Consider the following 20347-nt stretch of genomic DNA (forward strand, 5'->3'; position numbering starts at 1 on the left):
ATGTGAACAAGTTCAGTTCGAAGCCCAAAAATTTCTGAGATCTGACAAGTCACTGGACCGAACCAGCAGCGCAGTGGCCGGCCTCTCACTTTCTCCGTCTGGAGAATTTTTTCGCATGTTTCTTTGTTCGAACTTTTTCGCGTTTTTTGCCAACTAACCACGGGAAGTGTCAAACAGTTCACTGGCGGCTTTTAGGAGATTTGCAAAAATTAGTCTTCAATCCCGTCTGAATGTTATGGGGAAGGCTTATTTTAAAATAAAACCTGACTACTTGTGACTCGCGTAATTACGATCTTTTAAAATCGAAAGGGGCACGCACGAAACTCTTTTGGAATCCTTTGTATCAGCCACAGACCTCAGCCATCCATACTTCATACATTACACCGAGCAATGATGTTCTTCATAGGCGTATCTTTGGGTCTGTTAACGTTAACGTAATTACAGGACTGCTTACAGACTTATTACAGAACTACACACAGAATACAGGTTTTTTAAAGAATTATTGTATATTTACAGAACTACGAAGTCTACAAGATCTAACCTGCGATGTGTCTCGGACACACCGCACCGGTTATTATACTTTCAAAGATCATCGGCCGACGATCATGGCACCCATTTTTTTAATTCATTTTCTAAAAATACGGTGTGAATTGAGTCTCTAAGAATTTCTTTGGATTTTTTAAGCCCTATGTAAATGGCAAAGAATCCTAGTTTTGAAAATGCCAAAAATGGCACAGGTCTGAAACGATATTTTTGGCAGACTCTGATAACGTGGCCAAGCGGGGGAAACGACGTTTGATAATAGGCTAAACATAGCTTTCAAGCTTCACCTTGATAGTCAACTTGACTGTCGGCTTTTGATTTGTCAGATTTTTTTTTAGCTTTTTCTCCCTTTAGTGGAACTTCATATTCAACTTTCAGGTTTTCTTCACGAAATTTTACTTTTGTCACACTACACTATCTGTTACCCTGCACTGAAAAAAAATTCTCGGCGTTTTTACCAAGGTCCGTTGGTACCTTTACCATCTCACTTTTTTGACCAATTATTGGTAATTTTACCAAGACAGACTGGTAAGCTTACCTAAAAACCGGTATTTTTACTAGTTTTTTTTTTCAGGTAAGAATACCACTTTTATTGGTAATCAATTCCCGGTAACTGTGTCATTTTATCCCGGTAATTCTACCACAGTCGATAAAAAATATCGGCGTTCTTACCAAGGTCCAGTAAAATTACCGAGAAAGTTCAATAATTTTACCGAGATCTCTCGGTAAAATTACCAATTCCATAAATGGTAATTTTACCCTGAAAAATAGGGATCAAATAGAACCCTGAATACTCAGTAATTTTACCCTTTTCTTGGTAAATACACCGAGATTTTTTTTTCAGTAAAACCTCCAGTTTGCGCGCGGAGGCGAGCCAGTGTGCTCATAACGAGGAGCTACCTTCACCTGAACCGTTGACATCATCAAGTCCAAAAAAGGTTCTCGCTGCCTCCTCTGCTCCATTGCATAGCACCCGTGAAAGTGGTATTACATGCACTTGCACAGCGCGGAGTTGCCAAATCTAAATGAGGATTATAGGAGCTAATACGAAAGTATATCGAGAGAGATAGCTTTCTTCGGACAATCTGACAAGCGCGAGTCGAAGGAACGATCGACTGCGCGTGCGCGGATGACCGTGAATACACTCGCGACGGTCAAGCGCGCGACTTCGGGAGAAATTGCATCTTCTCCATAAGTCTATGATCCTCTCAGACCCCGGACCCATCGCACGGGTAATCAATGGATCACTAGACAAGGTGCGAATTTAACCATTTTGATCGATGTATTCTCATGAAAAGGAGGGGTATAGATGGATTACATTTTGCAATAAGGAACCACTATCTCTGGCTCTCCCAGTAAAGCACATACATGCATAGGGAGACCAATGGTATTTATGTTGTTTCTAAAATGGGCCAGAAATATTGGTTCCTTAATGCAAAATGTAATCCAGATATAAGGGTCGTTTTTAGGCCCACCCTGAATTTCCTCAACTCAACGATTTTATTCTCATTGAAAGTCTACATTTCACGGAATGCATCACGATTGTGCCATTATTTTGGTCATTCATTTTCATACTACAGAGACTGGTACGGTAACGCAGTAACGCTTGTGTGCTATTTACTGAAGTGGTGTGGTTTTTTAACGAGCAAAAATTTTGAATTTATGCATGGCAAAAAGTTCATATCCTCGTCAGGAGTAACTTTAAATAAGTTTCGTTACGCGGGCCCTGTTCTGAGTAAAACGTGTAATATTAATAAGGGTTTTTTTCGGGACCATTCATTCTGAATTTCCTCAACTCTACGATTTTGCGCTCATTGAAAGTCTATATTTTATGTAATGCATCATAATTTGGTAATTTTCTGATTCTTTTCAGGTCAAATACTAGCCAAAACATGGGTCTAAAGGCTGATTTTGGCGAATTTTTCCGCTTTGCGATTAAATGCCGATATATCCACATTTTTGCCAAAATCAGCCCTTAAGGCCCATGTTTAGGCCAATAATGGACCTGAAAAGAGACCGAAAATGACCAAGTCATGATGCATTCCGCAAAATGTAGACTTTTGATGAGCAAAAAATCGTAGATTTAGGGGAATTCAGATACCTGACTGACCAAAAAACAGCCCTTATCGATACCCTTCCTTTTACGTAGAACACGATCTGTGCAACGAAACCTATTGAAAGTAATTCTTGACGAAGATATGAGCGTTTTTCGAGGCATAAATTCAAACTTCCCGCTCATTAAAAAAACCATATCACTTAAGTTACATAGCACACCAAACGTGACCGCACAAGTCTCTGTGGTCTGTTGCTCCAATACCGGTGCCTCGTCTAAGGCTCCAATTGTTTCCATTTTGGACAAAAAAGTCACCATTTACATTTTTTTCTCCTTTTAAACGGGATGATGAAACGGTAGGAATCAAGATCAAGGTTTTCTACGTCGACATTGTAATTGCGTCGAAACAACCGATAAAATTCTTTCACCGTCGCAAGATCACATTCACAATTGAACAAAGCTCCGGACAGTGTCACCCGGTGCACGACGTTTGCGCACACTTTTCGTACCGATAACGTTTGCGCACAAAATTCCGAATTTTCATTTGCGCACAGTTTTACCGATAACGTTTGCGCACACTGCACTATGTGGCAACGCTGCATTATACGGAGCATATTTATACGCACGCATTGTTTAAAACCGAACAGAGGGGGCGAGTAAACGAGTGATGAAACAGAAGTGAGTGAGTTTGAGAGTGTGTGTGAGGTGCTTATTTCCACATGAATTATGTAAAAAATAGTTAAATTAATTGAATAAATAGTATTGGCTATACTTACAGATTTTTGGTTTTACTTTCGCCGGAAGAAAATGCCATCGTCAGAGTCGTCTGAACTGGAGCCAATAGTATTCTCAGGATGGCTGGTGGGTGGTTCATGAAAGGAAATACTCTCGCCGGAAGAAAATGCCATCGTCAGAGTCGTCTGAACTGGAGCCAATAGTATTCTCAGGATGGCTGGTGGGTGGTTCATGAAAGGAAATTTCTTCGTCCAGATCGTCTTCATTGAAGGAGTCTGAACTGGAGCCAATAGTATTCTCAGGATGGCTGGTGGGTGGTTCATGAAAGGAAATTTCTTCGTCCAGATCGTCTTCATTGAAGGAGTCTGAACTGGAGCCAATAGTATTCTCAGGATGGCTGGTGGGTGGTTCATGAAAGGAAATTTCTTCGTCCAGATCGTCTTCATTGAAGGAGTCATTTTCAGCTCCCGCGAGTCATTTTTTGAGTCTGATGCATCTTGCTTCGCATATTTCACATCACGGATCATTTCAAGGAACTCCATTATATCGAGGTCTTTACTTTGAAAAGCACTGGTCAGCACAATAACTTCATCATCTTTCGTTTGTTGAGCCTTGCGTTTATTGAACAACTCGCCATTCCGTACGGATTTTATTTTTAAAGAAACAATAGTCTGGGCCTTAAAAACTTGGTCAGTTGCTTCGTACACACTTGGATGGTGGTAATAAAACTCGCCTTGAAGTTTACTATTGAAGCCCTCAACCCCATTAGTCGTTGTGCAAGAATCTTGTGTAAGAGGGCTGGCCCACAGATGAGGGGGGAACATCTTCGAGTTTATGTAATTTTTTCGAATGTAAGCAACAAATGCAGAGGCGCCACTTACATGAGGAGTAGCACTGGCCAACTGCTCAAATGCAGCAGGGACATCATTGGCGGGCAGATAAGACAAAGAGAAGAATAGCTGTAACCATGATTGAATCTCTAACTGCTCTCCTTTTTTTTCTGACCGAGTGAATGCATATCGTAGCACTGGATATTTCTGTATCCGCCGCCACCAGCTTTGCCCCAGATGAAATCTGCAGCCCCTAATCGTTGCATTAGGGAAAGCTACTTTAGCGGCTTTGTGAGCGGAGGATTCGAAGTCAAGTAGGAGAAGTTTAACGTTCAATTCTTTACCAGTGTGTTTAACACACATTTGTTTCAATAAATCCCACATAGCTGAGTAAGTTTCTGCCGCTTTTGAGGGGAGGAAGAACGTGGCAACATGCAAATAAAAGCCACGATGGAACACGTGGATTGTATAAGTTTGTTTGAAATGCTTGGGAGCATAAGTGAATGTTCCGTCTCCCAAAATAACATCATCGAAGTCGACCAAAAATTGCAGGTTTTCTTTACATGTTACGGCGACAATCTGATGTTTTTTATCAACTCTAATAATCTTTTCATCGGAAGAGGTTACCGTACTGGCCATCCCGTCCAAAGCCCCATCAATGTTCTTTGGTACGGGTTTCTTCAATTTTTTTCTAGCGCGATAACTGGACTGTGAAAGGGACGGTAGGTCAGAAAATGTTACCTTTTTTGAATTCTCAACCTCATGGCGTATCAATTTCAATGGTGGTTCATTTAGATTTTCGGTTGCTTTTCTCTTCAGACTGGTTCTTATAAGCTGCAGCTCGATTTCTTTATCACTTGGTGGAGCATGTTGCGGTCTGTGTTCCTTGTTGGTCGTTTCAAGCAAAGTAGTCATCGGTACATCTGTTTTGATCGTAGCCCGGCACTCTTTTTTCGAACACCGCCAATGTATATTTTTTTTTTTAACGCGAAATTGTCGGAATTTATAGCCTTCGACTAGTATCATTGGTTTGCCTTTATTGCTTCTCATTATCTGAAAGCCCGTATCAGAACTCATTTTATTAAATTTTAACTGAAATACACTCACACACACTTGCGAATAAAGGAATAAAAACGGTTTAAAATATGCTGTCAAACAACTCACGATTATTAAAAACGATTATTATCATTAAAACTGTTTAAAACTCGAGCTAAAACACGTTAAAAAGTTGCACATTAAAACAATTTAAAATTCGGCACTGTGTTGACAGCAACGGTCCGCAGGTTACTGAGTTACTCCTTTCCAGACACACCTCTTCCTCCTTTTGTCGTGGACCTTCCTTATCACAACACGATAATGCACCTCGCCGACAATAACAAACCCGGGCCCGGTGTCCGGGTGATTCGCGTTGCGTAGGTGCAGCGTTGCCACATAGTGCAGTGTGCGCAAACGTTATCGGTAAAACTGTGCGCAAATGAAAATTCGGAATTTTGTGCGCAACCGTTATCGGTACGAAAAGTGTGCGCAAGTGTCGTGCAGCCGTGTCACCAGACTTGGAAATTCTCCTCAGATTACCACCTAAAAAACAACGTAACCTTTAGACTTTCTTTAAGTTCGGCAACAAAGCTCAAACTCGCCCGTGGCCCCAACACGGACTTCACCAAATAATTGCTGGCTATTTACATTTGCATAGGAGAATCAATGTAAAAGCTTCAATTCCCCGTTCATTACGGCAACTTTGGTCGCGATCTTGCAGCTTCTGCGGGCAGACGTGCGCCCATAAACCAGTTGAAATGGAAATCGTAGAAAGTCCACGGCGTTGACTGGAACGCCCTATCTTGGCAGTGGTCATCCCGCGTTTGGATAATTAAGTAATGGCTGGTTAATTGCACAATGAAGTGCTCGTGGCGACGACGACGAGATGAGAATGACGTCAATTATCGATGCAAGATCGTCGTCTCGCTAATGCCAAGTTCACACCCTGAAAATGGGACTTGCAGGCAAATTATTGGAATTGATACATAAGCATACACAAACATAGCAATAGACAAAAAAGACAAAATGAAAATGGAGCGACCACTGGGGAAAAAAACACATTGGATCTAGAGCCCAGACTCTTGAAAACATTGACAAGAAAAAATACTCTTGATTCAATCAGATTTTTGCTTAGATAAAAAGGGAATCCGCTCAAATTAAGAGGCTGGGTTCTTCATTTAAGCAAAAATCCGATAGAATCAAGAGTATTTTTTCTTGTCGATGTTTTTAAGAGTCTGGACTCTGGATTCAATGTGTTTTTTTTTTCCAGTGATCCTATTTGTGGAGGCGGGTAGTTGCAATGTACAAAGGAGTAAGTAATAGAAATAATTAACGGCATCACACCTGCAGCCTAATTGTTGAAATTTATGTCGGCACGACAGGAATCGAAAATAGATCGATTTCACGTTTCACGAAAATCGTTTTCACATTCACTGTGACATTAACTTCTCGCCTTGCGCGACAGGCCACTCTATACGGAGACTTGAATGCGTGGTTAAGAAAAATAACTATTTTCTAAGATGTTTGATTCTTCCCATGGCAGCAAGTGATCTCTCACACTACACTGGAAAAAAAAACACATTGGATCTTGAGTCTAGACTCTTAAAAACATCGACAAGAAAAAATATCCTTGATTCAATCAGAATCTAACTTAAATCAAGAGCCAAGCCTCTTAATTTAAGCGGATTTCGTTTTGATTCAAGCAAAAATCCGATTGAATCAAGAGTATTTTTTCTTGTCAATGTTTTCAAGAGTCTGGACTCTAGATCCAATGTGTTTTTTTCTAGTGCAGTAAATAAATGTAATGAGTCATCGATGGTAAGTAAATAATCATATGAATTTTGAAGCTAGTTCAGTATAGAAGCTTTTGCGTCTTTGATTTTAGTCTATGAACAGCTGAAATGCAATTTGTAAAAGAACCCTTTGACAATCTATCGCATAGAAGATGATTAAATTTAAGATTATGGAGGCGGTAAAACATTTGAACAAATTCCCCAAATCTCGACAAGTAGATTGGGGAGTTTCATGACCGCAAGCCGCCGTTACTTCCGGAGGAATAACTTTCCTCACATACGGCAAACTCCAAGGTCTACTCACTCGAATTTATAGCGCGGCATAAAACTTTTAATAACCCTGTTGCAGACATAGACACGGGTATCACCTATGCGTTATTAGAAAGCATGTGCTTTGCTTCAACGTTGTCTTGTTACTCGATTAATTGTAACTTTTATATATTAGTGCTGATCTTGGTAGATCGTGATTAGATTGTTTATACCTGAGAACACGTATTAGCTCTAGTAACGTTAAAACATCTCCACATACGTGTATGTGTTCTGAGATTCTATGAACAAAACGAAATTCTCTGTGACTGGATTCTGTTACGGCAAAGCAAGTCATATATATTTTGAGCCTTTTTAAAAAGAGCCTATCTATTTAGCGGGAAAAGTCATGCGTTTTTAGCGTGTTGAGGATAGGTTTGGAACTAGCTATTAATTTTGAGCCGCAAACGTTGCTTATTAAAACTGTAAATAGTCTTTTCTGAAAACGATGTTTTTTTTTTGTTTTTTGTTTTTGTTTTTTTAACCACAAGCTTCAAATGGTACTATCTTTGTTTCCATTGGACATTTTACGTCTAAACATTTTTGTAGAAAATTCATAAGAGCCGTGTCATTTCCTCAATTTTGAATTTTTCGGATCTAACTCCCTTTTAAGAAATGCCTAGGCGAATAGTCAAATATTCTCACTCTTCAATATTCCCTTTCGCTGAATTTTGACGGTTCAGTGCTTTTAAAAAGGGATATAAGAATTTTCAGTTCAATTTAAACCATTCTAGACACCGTCCATTGAAAATGTATCTTCAGTTTTAGCGCTTAAATGCGAGCATTCAAGTTTGTACTGTGTTCCATGAGACACCAAATATTTAGAATTTTTAAAATTCAAAATTCCTCGAGAGCCAATTACAATATAACTTTTCCGTGAAAACTCGCATTTTAAACAATATTTCTGAGCGCAGCATTTTTAAAATGAGAATTCTACGTCAAAAACATGAGAAACTTCGTTATTTTGCCAAATTTGATCAACGGCACGCCTAAAAGCATTTGTCAAAATGAATTGTGTGACTGTTGACTTGCGACTTATATATTGCAAAATGCTTATCAGTATTAAGATCAGTATCAGTATTAACACATCTCTATTAAATGAAATAATAGCATCCTGAAATCAATGTCACTGAATTAGCAAATTCGTTTGCACTCATTTACCGAGGTGCAAATCAGGAACACCTGACAAAGCGCCCATGAGTGGAGGGTTCGGGTGGCGAATATTACTCTGCACTGTTAACCCGCCGTATTTCCGGTATCCGTTTTGGTCACTTCCGATTTCGACCGCGTTCAAGTTCACATCCTCTCCCCACCCTCCTTACCTCTCGTCATTCATTGCACTTCATTCTATCACAAACTTGCGGTTTCTCTCTTTTTCACTCCCCTTCCGTCATTGATCTGTTTCGATCGTTGCCGCTTTTACGATTTTGATAGATTTTTCCAATGAATGAATTCATTCTTTGATTTATTTATCAATTTCATTTTTAATGCCACCAATAAAGTTGATGGGATGACATGAATACATCTTGAAAGATGTCCATTTATTATTTTTTCATTGCATTGACATTTAAGCGATTTTCTTTTTTTAACATAAGAGGCAACATCGATAAAGGCCATTTTGGACCCAATCTAAATTTTGTCAACAACACAATTATTTGCTCATCGAAGGTCTATATTTTTCGGAATGCATCAGGATCCGGTGATTTTCGGTCTCTTTCCGGGTCTAATACTGGCCTAAACGTGGGTTTAAAGCTGCTTTTGGCCAAAATGCGGGTTTTGCTTTTTTACTTATATGCTGATTAACCCCAATTCGATGCTAGAGAAATCCCCAAAGCTCGCTTTTAAAGCTGGAGGAACCGGAGCCCTACAAATCCCCCTTAAAAATGTGTTTTTAGTGTCCCCTAGACCTTCTTTAACGTGGTGTCCTTCTGCCCTCCCCATGCACAAAAATCCCCTAATTCCACTCATGCCTTTGTCTACAAATTTTTGAATTTTGACCCAGCTAGGTTCCTTCCTGCTCAAAAAGGCCTTTGAGGGTGCAAAGCGTCCATCGGGAAATCATAAAATAGGACCCTCTAATACTGCCGTGCTAAGCAAGAACACCGTATGAGTCTTCAGATATTGCCATATTTCCTTCAATAAAAACCGAGAAAATTGTGAATCTTTCCCTCCAGATTTTCCAAAAGTTTCATTTGCATTGCAATCTAAAATGTCCAAAAATGTCAAGAAAAAACTTGGCATAAATTTCCTCAAAAATACATGTTTTATCCAGGAAAATTTGGCAGCCCTTACATGTTCATACGGCGTTCTTCCATATCACGGCAGAATAGCTAACATTGAAAAAAATCAACCCTTCGAAAACTGAAAGTGCGAGTATTAAATTTGGCAACTCCTAGCTCTCGATCTGTCATTTTCCTCCTAAATTTGTATTTCATCGTGCGAACAGCAATAAAAGCTTCACAGTCATCGGCAACCTTGTATTCTCTTCTCTTTAAACCTTTCCCGATAGCTCGGATCGGGCCGCAGGCATTGCGGGCGTTAACTGGTCAGTGCCGGCTCGAATTTTCTCGTGACACGATGCGTTCGATGACAATGTAACTGCGCGATAGTCTTCATCGGTTGCAATTAATCCGTCTGGTTCGGACTATTAGAACACGTTCGGGTGGTTCTTTTTCGGTCCAGGGGACCAGTGTCGAACATTTACTCTACTTCAAGTGCGTGCTGTTTCATCTCATCATATTTCATCCGTTCGTAAAATAATTTCACTCCATCGAAAGTTCAGGACAAAACATGTTTTGTTATAAAACGCACGTACAAGAAGGCAAAGGGTGCCCTGATATAGTGCAGTTCAGTGTTTCATCTATAATAGGACAGTCATAAGGAATTTTTGCAGGGTTGTAGTCACATGAGCGTGAAATTTTCTAGGCCAGGTCGATTCTCTACAACGCGCTGATTAAAATGTTGTTACATCTTTGGAACGCGCAAGGTTTATCGCGCTGATCTCACCTGAAACCCCTTTTAAGAAAAAAGTCTGCCGGCAGAGAAAAGAAATCGAGGAATTTTTAAAGAAAATACGATGGCTAATTTTCCAAAGGGAAAAGAAACTATGACAGGAAATTTGCAAAGTCGCAAATGGAGATACGCGATTTCGCACTTTGACCATCGAGACGTCGTCACCTTCCGGCCAAAATTTCCTAAGTGCCATTGTTGACCAATTGGAATATAGAATGATTTTTAGGGCCCAGGACTAATCTGCTTTGAAAAAAATTATTTAGCTGTCAAAAATTATAACCTCTAACGTTTCGGAAAACTGTTTGCAAAAAAAATCTAAAACAGTCTATCACATGCGCCATGAGGTCCCAAAACAGGGTATCTTAAGCACCAAACTGGACACGTAACTTGACTTTTCTCCTCAAATTTTACCTAAACCAGATTTAATGAGTGATACTGAACAAGAGTTAAAAATTTTAAATTTCCGTTGTGTTTAAAATAGCTTTGATTAACTTTTTCCGTTAGTCATGGTATTATCTAACGTTACCCTGTAAAGTTAATGCAATGCGTTTAGTTTTAGTTCTAAACCATGTAGATAGATACAAGGAAATGCCTGTAGTAGTTACGTTATAATTAAATAAAGTTCCTTCAAAAAAAAAAAAAAATTCCTTTTACGTTAGTCCCATGCAGGAGATTCCTAGTCAAAAATTTGCGCTTGAGATTCTTTGACCGGAAGATGACGATTCATTTTAAAGGTTTACTTTGCACCCTATTAATGGTCCAGTAAACGCTAAATTTTGCAGACTCAGGTTTTCCCTCCGCGGACAATCACATAGAAAAAAATACTTGTATCATCGTTACCGATGGACAGTCGGCTGATGTATCGACGAGTGTGGAAGCGCTGTCGTTTGTTGGACGTTTCGAAACAATCGACAGTGAGGGGCATGAAACGAAACGAGAACGTAAATAATTTGATTAGCACCACGCGATGCGATTTTTGTAACGTCCGGCCAGGGTTACCAATTACCATGCCGCATCGCGCCTCCGTTTCGCCACGCATCAACTGCCCGTCTCTTCGCTCTTCCGACGTAAGGGCGTATCTCAATTTCCACGTGAGACCTGAGCTCCGTATAACTCCATGCTTTTCGGAGCTCATTTGGAGAAGGAGATACGTCCTTACGTCAGAGGAGTGACGGTCTGTGCCAATGCTCCCCGCCCGCACGCGAACCTAGAGTACCTGTATAGCGAGAGTATGGACAGATCGCTTCATGGAGGGCTTAGGGCCCAAAAGTGCAGCCACCCTTCTAACCAACTTCTAACGCACAAAATTTCACTGCCAGTCTGCAGATTCCAATTCTAACTATTCTAACCATGATGGCAAAGAATGTACAGAAATGAGCGTTCTTCCGCGAAATTGAGTAAATTTATGCAAAAACTGAGTCAAACACGTGCTTAATAAACGACGGTTCGTAACAATAGTATTAGTAAATCGTTCTGGATAATTGAAATTCATAGGTTGGCTGCATTTCTGGGCCCTAACTTTATTCGCAGAAGCATCGGTGAAGGCCTGATGGATTTTCGGAGTTTCACATCTGTCCATACTCTCGCTATACAGGTACTCTACGCGAACCGATGTCCAAGAACATGCGCTCTATAGACTCATTTAACGCCTATACCGATTGACGTTAAATATTTTTGAACTTGTTTTTAAAATGTGGTAATGGACCACTATACACATTACGAATTTTGGCATTTTGGTGTTTCCGCATCAAAGTTTCACGGAGACCACGATTTGTACAATGAAAGTGCTTGAAACTAACCTCTGACCAAGATATTGACCTTTTTTGATGCATAGTTTCAAACTCCTCGCTCGGGGGGGGGGGGGGGGGGAACTATACTCTACTTTAGTTAAATTGTACCTTGAACCTTACCGTGAAACTCTTCGCAGAATGAAAATATGAAGCCTTAATTTCGGCACTTAGGCGCAGCTAATGCACGATATTTACACTTTGAACAACACAGGAAGTAGATACTATTTTTCATGTTAGGGGAAATTCCAATTTTTTATGACCTGTGCTAAATGAAGAAGATGGTACACTGGAAAAAAAAACACATTGGATCTAGAGTATAGACTCTTAAAAACATCGACAAGAAAAAATACTCTTGATTCAATAAGATTTAAGCTTAAATCAAGAACCAAGCCTCTTAATTTGAGCGGATTTCCATTTGATTTAAGCTTAAATCTGATTGAATCAAGAGTCCTTTTTCTTGTCAATGTTTTCAAGAGTCTGGACTCCAGATCCAATGTTTTTTTTTTTCCAATGTATACTTTAATCGGGAGTCAACTTTGGTGCCTTAAGTGGCGATATCGTGTATTGCGTGAAATTTTGAAGCAGAAATACATATCGACAGTGAAACTAAGAGACCACGTATCTCGTTTGCGGTGTTAAAAAATCCCCGCTCTCATTTTTTTTTTTTCAACGAGAACAAATCAACGTTTCTTGACATTTTCACACAATTTCCTTCGCACAGAGAAGAAAAAATACGGAAGTTTTCAAAAATTGACCGTGAGCGGTTTTCCATTTTAAACATAAAGTATGACAGGAAGTCTGCAACGCCGCAAACCGAGATACGTGACCTTGTAGTTCTACCGTCGCGTCGATATGGGATTAGCGCAAGGGAAAAGACGCGCGTTGTTGACGGCGCAGAGATACAACTATTCGTACTTGATAGCTGTCCGCGTCGTATTTTCAAGATTGAAGGCGCGATGAAGCGAGGCACGAACTCCTTATCATCGTCGATATGGGATAAGCGATTAGCGCAAGCGAAAAGACGCGCGTTGTTGACGGCGCAGAGATACGACTATTCGTACTTGATAGCTGTCCGCGTCGTATTCGCAAGATTGAAGGCGCGATGGCGCGAGGCACGAACTCCCAATGCTCCACTATGCCGATGAGGATGTCATTCAGATTCGATGGAAAAGTTAAGGAAAGAAGCCCAAATACGTCTCGTCTATCTTCGGCTTTAAGACTCTTTTTTAAGATATGTTAAAGGAGAAAGCTAAAAATAATTCCCTTTTCAATTCTTAAATATTGTACCCATGAATCTTGTCAAAATGTTTGAGAGAATATCCCTGCGTAAATCTTTCCACTGCACTTCTGTTATTTTTATTTTATTTTTATTTTATTTTTTTTTTTTTGAGTGAGGATTTAAAAAAAAAGTATCTTGTTCTCAGTGAAGTTTCCCGCGGTTTTTCACAGTGATCACTCGTTACCACCAAAGTTAATCATACAAATTTTAGCATTTACAACATCTCAGTCAACGATGACTCATGAACTAATTTCCAATTCAAACCAGAGACTAGCCCCTCGCCAAACCTGTGTGTGATGTTCCGGAAAATGTTGGACCGGTTTTTCGCGCGCGTCCGTGGTCGAAAACCGCGCAAGCACCCCATCGGGCACCGCGGGTTCAGCTTTCGCCGCTCGCGGCGCTCCACGCGGGACGAACGGGAACTACGCACGCGCCGCTGGAACACGCGAATGGACTCCTACCACATGGACGTCCACGAGTCCCTCTTTCCGGACCCAGAGAGTTCATCCAAGAAAACCGGTTCGAAACCCTCGTCCTCGCGCAGAACCAGCGCCGATTCCCCCGAGTTTTCAGCGCGGAAATTCGGTTCCGGTTCCCAGCTCTCCGGAAAAACCGGTTCCGATTGCTCCGCAAGAAATCCCAGTTCCGGATCACAGTTCTCCGGAAAAACTGGTTCCGATTGCTCCGCGAGAAAGCCCAGTTCCGGATCTCAGTTCTCCGGAAAAACTGGTTCCGACTGCTCCGCTAGGAAAACCAGTTCCGGCTCGGAGTTCTCAATTAGAAAAAGTAGTTCCGAGTCTCAGTTTTCAAAATTTTCCGGCGCTGACGATTCTGGGATAAAAGCTGGTTTCATCCGCGAGTCCGCAGGAAAAAGTAATAGTTCCAGAATTTTTGTGCGGAAATCCAGTTCGACCTTCCAGATTTCCGCAAGGAGTCCCGTTTCCGCTTCGGTGAATCGTGCCAATTTCAACGCGGATCACGAGAGCAGGTTCAGATTCTCGGAGAGCGGTGGCTCTGACTTCGCCTCAAAAGACAATGGTTTTGGATCCGAATCTGCCGGAAGGAAAACTAGTTCCGGATCCGAATCTGCCGGAAGGAAAACTAGTTCCGGATCCGAATCTGCCGGAAGGAAAACTAGTTCCGGATCCGAATCTGCCGGAAGGAAAACTTCCGAATCCGAATCTGCCGGAAGAAAAACTAGTTCCGGATCCAAATCTGCCGGAAGCAAAACTAGTTCGAGACCCGATTCCGGTGCGAGAAAGACTAGTTCCGGCTCGGAGTCTTCGAGAGGTAAAATTAGTTCCGGTTGTGGATTTTCTGCCAATAGAACTAGCCCTGATTCTAAGCCGCAGTTCGCCGAAGGCGACAACCTCGGCACGCGCTCTGAGGGGGTGGTTACCCCCGGGTGGGACGAAGAGGAAGAAAAAGAAGACGGCGAAGAGCAGGAGGGAGGAGAGGATGATGAAGAGGACAGCCGGGATCTAGAGAAGCGTAAGCGCTTGCTCCAAATGTGCTCCAAGCATGCATCAGAATATCATTCATCAGACTTAGAGCATTTAACTGTCGTGGAAAACCTCAGGTAGGATTCATAGAAATACAGACAAAGCTTACATTTTGAGTGATCCAAATGTCTCGCACCACCCCAATTCTATACACAGTAATAGTAACCAAAAGCTTGTGTTAATATAATAAGTAAAACTTGAACTAACACAAGCTGTTGGTTGATTTTTTTTTGTGTTATTTTGCCTTGTGTCAAATCGATCAAATCTTTGGGTTGAATATCTGCGACTTCGTTGAAAATTAGTCGTTAGCCTCCAGGATCGAACCTGGATCACATCGGCGAAAGTCCCACGCGCTAGCCACTCGCTAGTCGTGACCTCTGCGTATAGGAAGGAAAACAAGTAAGAGCAAGAGCAAATAAGTTCGGCAGGGAACTTTCTTCACGATCCCATGATTCTCTCAGAGTGGCCAACGGTTTGGGTCGATTTAACACAAAATTGTGTTAAGCAACCAAATCCTTCACTAGGTTGACCTGAAACAAAATAAAAGGAACACAAAGTAGCACAGATTGATATCAAACACAGAAATGTTTAATTGTGTAGCCCTTCAAGTTCTTACTTCCCGGCCATTTTTTATGATTTTTCCTCAACTTATCCTCCAATATCAGCAAAATTTTGGACGCAAAGTGGGGGGCTCGGAGAACAAGGCGTATAAGCAGGGCCGGATTAAGGGGGTGGCCACATGGGCCGCGGCCCATGGCGGCAAATCTATAGGGGGCGGCAAATTTTGCAATTTTTTTTAATGTAGGTATAAAAAAAATTCGGATTCAGAAAAAAAGATTACTAACGAAAAAAGGCGACAAAATCTCTAATTTTCTGAGAGTATAGTAATTTCTTTTGTCGTCTTTCAGTGATACAAGAGACAGCACCTTTAATTAGTCGAGTTAAGATAGAAACCAAATACGCAATTTGGCCTGAAACGGTGCGACTTGCCTAGAGAGAAATAATGACGAGGACTTGAGATGAAAAGGAGAAGCCTTCGATGCGTCGATCGGCATGTAACGCATATTAGCGCCTACAAGACTGCGTGAATACTTCACGCATTGCGTCAAACACAGTGCGGTCAGCAGCGCAGCGCGACCGTCAGCAAACCCTCGGCGCGGCGATCGGCATGTAACAGTAACACTTATTAGGGCCTACAAGAATGCACGAATACTTCACGCATTGCATCTAACACAGTGTGGTCTGCGAGGCGCGGCGGTGGAAGTTAAAATCAATAATCCACATTTATGTTTGTTCTTTCATAATTTGTTCCTTCATTTCTTATGAATGGAAGGCCTTGTCCACACAGAGAAAGGTTTACGAAACTTAACTTTCGCGCAAAGTTCCATGAACTTTTGCTAGTAGTGTTGACAGTGCTTTCCCAAAAAATGTGTTCAACACCAGTAAACGCGTCTTATGCACCCCTCCCCTGCTGGCTTGTTCATTTGATGGTTTTCAGTGATGTTTCAAAACGAATGAGAAGGGGGCGGCAAAATACTAGCGGCCCATGGGCGGCAAGTAGGTAAATCCGGCCCTTCGTATAAGTGCAGTTTTTGGAAAAAGTCAAGATATGAACGATTTCAACTATTTTAATGCATATTCTGTGAAAAATTCGCTCCCAAACTCCATCAAAAAGTCAGTCTGAACTCCTTCTCCGCTGTAAGGATCCATGCAAATCTCGAAACTTCAAACACATATTTCTCGAAAGAGCAAAAACTGCACGTGTTTGCCTTGCCCTCCAAGCCCCTCACATGTAGACACATTATTTCCTCTGATAAACGACTGATTCACTCAAAAATTCAAAGAAATAAATTCATAAATTCTTCGGAAAATTCGTGTTTTTTATAGGAATTCTAGCAACATCTGAAGGCTCATACGGCGTTTTCCCTTAGCTCGGCATCGTTCACGCTTGGCCGTCGAGCTGCGCAAGTAGTGCTTTGCGCTTTTAACACATTTTTCACGGGCGATTGTTGCGGAGGATAAAGTGCAGATGGATCGCATCTGCCATCGTTTCCCAATTACTGTAATCCACTCAAGCAGCTTTCACATTAGCGCGCTTTTCGCAATCGGACTCCACCAAGTTTCCAAGATGTCTGCACTCCACACCCTCCTCCTCCCGTCCAATCCTCACCTAAAGCCTGGATGGTGCCGGACTACTTTCATCCGGCCGCCTTGTCTTTCGCTTTGTTGCCAGACCACTTTAAAAGTGGCGTCTTTGTCTATTGATACATTTTTCAACTAATGTTAGAGGTTCTGCACTAGAAGCGTTAAACACTTTTCCACTCCCCTGTCTTCTGAATAAGAAAAGAAAATGCAGTAAAAGAAACAGCAAAAAAACGAATGGAAAAAGCTCTATTCAACCGGTTCATTTTTCTAAAATTGTTGAGCAGTGAAAAAGTTTTGTTTTGGGTGGGATGTATTTTTTCATGATTTCTCGTGAGTATTGGTAGAACATAAGCATCATTGTACAGTTGACTTATTTATCTTTATTTATTTCGCTCTTTTCGCACTCAGCAGATGGAGGAATAATTGATTAAAAACTGAAGAAAAGTAATTATTTTTGCAGCAAATTGGCCTGTCATGGTCATAAATCAACTAACAAAGCTCCTGTAGTTGATTATTTTTAAACATTTATAAAAACAAATTCCTCAGTATTAGGACGCTTTTGTTCAAATAATTATTAGGCTTTTCTTCTCATTTAATCCATTTTAATGCTATACGGTATCGTTTGAAAATATATAACGCTAAATTTTGGATTTTCCCACCCCCTCTCCCCTCCCTTGTACCGTTTTTGTGACGTAGGTCCTTGTCCTTCAACACGTAACAACAAAATAGCGTAACTTCTCTCCTTGAGTGTTACGTATTTCATGACAGTATGGAAGTATATATGCTGAAAGGAACTATGTTACACGCAAACCCTATGAACATAGTTCCTTTTAGCATAAATACGTCCAATTTAAGTCGCAAATAATTGTTGTTTGAGGTACTTGCATTTTTCTAGTGGCTCTTTATGTTACATCGTGTGCAGTTCGTTCACTCGCAGTCAAAAAGTGCATGCACAGCGGTGACTAACGCTGTCGTTCATTGAATTACTCTCCTAATATTTCATCGAAACTAATCGATGGTCAAAGTGCGAAACCGCATTTATCCGTTTTCGACGTTGCAAACTTCCTTTCATTCTTCGATTTTTCTTTGGAAATCTTGTCGATGCAATTTCTCAAAAGCCTGTTTTATTTGTCTCTCCTGTCGGCAAAGTATTCGACATAAATTTTAACCTATGAAGCTAACTTGCGTCTCTTCGAAAAAATGAAATGGGAGCGAAAAAATTGAAACGTCGCGATGGAGATAATTTCACACTTTGACCATCGTAATGTTAACTACCGAATTTTACCACGGTTCATTGAAATACTGCCGCGGCGCACAGTGGATTGATTCAGTCAGAGAGGTCGGACTTGAAATTGTTTACTAAAATTGCAAATTTTAATGTATATTTCGTCACACTTAAAATGTTAAGGGGTGCCTTTAATACGAAATTTCACTAGAAAACCAATGGAACCACTTTTGGAGCCTCAAAATTTTCTATAAACGGAGTTATGAGCTTTCAAAGTTTCCAAATTTTGTCCAACCTCTCCCATTGACTAGATCTATTGTGCGGCGCCTAGTAGGGCGATTCTGCGGAGGAAGTCGGATATAAATTTGAAATTTTGAAAGCTTGAAAGCACGTGTATAGATGTTTAAAATTGGCCTCATCGCTTTTATCGTAAAAGAGCCTCCCAAAAAGTGGCCCCTTTTTTGAAACTCGGGGATTTCATTCGTATGTGGCTGAAATGAAACCTTATGGTGAGACAAGCCTCCAGTAAAAATTTTAGCTTGAGTATACGTCTAGTTTCCGAGATACAGCGTTGCAAAGTTTGCATATTTAAGCTTTAAAAATTCGCATATTTTCAAGTATCTTATTTTCGATAACACCTCCATCGGACATTTTATGATATTTTGTGACATTTAACCAACAGTTAGTCTTATTATTGAATGCATACATCTATTGATACAATAATACTGCTAATTCTCTTGATACAACGTTGCAAAGTTGACACCAAAGACCTATAAAAAATGCTCATTTTGGTTAGTTTTTTTATAAAAAGACGAACTTACTGATCACCAAAATATATGTTTATGGGGTTTAGGTGTAATTTTATAATAAGATACGTCTTCCATATAGGCCTTACCGCGAGCGTAAGCACAGATTCAATGATACAGCGTTGCAAAGTTTATTTATTTGAGCTTTAAAAATGTTTATATTTTGAAGTTCCGCGTTTAAAGAGCGATTTTCGTGGATCTTGTTTTCGAATATGAGGAGTAAAATCTACCCACGTGCCATTTGTAGATGTATATTCGAATAAACAGGGATACTTTGATTGGTGGTGGTACAGCGTTGCCAAGCTAACAACGTTAAACTCTTGAAATTATTATTTATGGTAGTTAAAGATGACGTCTATGAATGTAATACCTGATATCAAGGCAAAATATCGAGGGTTGATGTCAGTTCCGAGTGACAATTGGTATTGGCAAAAATACTATGATCAAGTTTATTAATACTTCTTTTAAAACGATAAATAAATGAGAAATTAAAATAAGGAATTCTCTAAGAATTGATATTTGATTTTTGTTTTTTATAACTTTGCTTTACTTTTTTAATTTTTATTTTATTTATTTTATTTTTTTACATGTTTAATGTTTTTACATTTTTTAAATATCAATTATAATTTTTTTTTTATTTTTTTCTTCATTTTTTTTCATTTTTTATATTTATTTATTTTTTTTTTTTTTGCATGAATTTATCACACATCGGTACAAGTTCTGCCTGCAAATCTATGGACAATGTCTTGACACTCTTGACACTGTTGCTAATCTTAAACTTTAACATTAAGAAAAAAAAGAAAAAACAAATAAATGATTAAATGAACACTAAAGAAACAAGAACGGATGCAGTGGATGAACGCATTATTTTTTCAAGGCGTTATAAATGTATTCTCTAGATCAAGATTAATTTATACTTAAAAAAAGTCAAAATATTCCGTATTCTATGTTTATTTTTTAATTTTTCTCAACAAAAGGTCGAATTGGCAACTATGGCGAGGCAGAATTTGTTGGATTTTGAAAGAAACGCTGATGATGAGTATTCCATTAAGCATGACAAAGTCTCTTGAATTTGATTTTGAAATCAGATTATTATTTTTGGAAGTATCCTAATTTTAAAATTATTTTATGTATAAATGTTGAAGGAAAACAAAAAATTAGGCAACCGTGTACTTTTTTATACCAAATGTCATCTAGTTCTAACTAGAGTCCTAACATTTTGCTTTAAAATACCGAGACATGTTTGATCGAAGTTTTTTTTTAATAAAAAAACAATAGAAAAGACATGTTCAG

At 39.9% G+C, this 20347-nt stretch overlaps 1 protein-coding gene across 2 annotated transcripts in view; it reads left to right on the forward strand.

The window, feature by feature from the left end:
- f (espin protein forked) overlaps positions 1–20347 on the forward strand; it is a 161542-nt gene that overhangs the window by 15958 nt on the left and 125237 nt on the right. The window contains exon 1 of one of the 2 annotated variants that reach the window (XM_072295821.1): positions 13506–14955. The exons of the other annotated variant lie outside the window; for it this stretch is intronic. Within the exon in view, the coding sequence (XP_072151922.1) occupies positions 13673–14955 (1283 nt within the window). The 5' untranslated portion in view covers positions 13506–13672. Of the gene's footprint in view, positions 1–13505; positions 14956–20347 lie in introns of those variants that run through there. 2 annotated transcript variants of the gene reach the window in all.

This window comes from Bemisia tabaci, chromosome 2 (assembly GCF_918797505.1).
Source record: "Bemisia tabaci chromosome 2, PGI_BMITA_v3".
NCBI classification, from domain to species: domain Eukaryota; kingdom Metazoa; phylum Arthropoda; class Insecta; order Hemiptera; family Aleyrodidae; genus Bemisia; species Bemisia tabaci.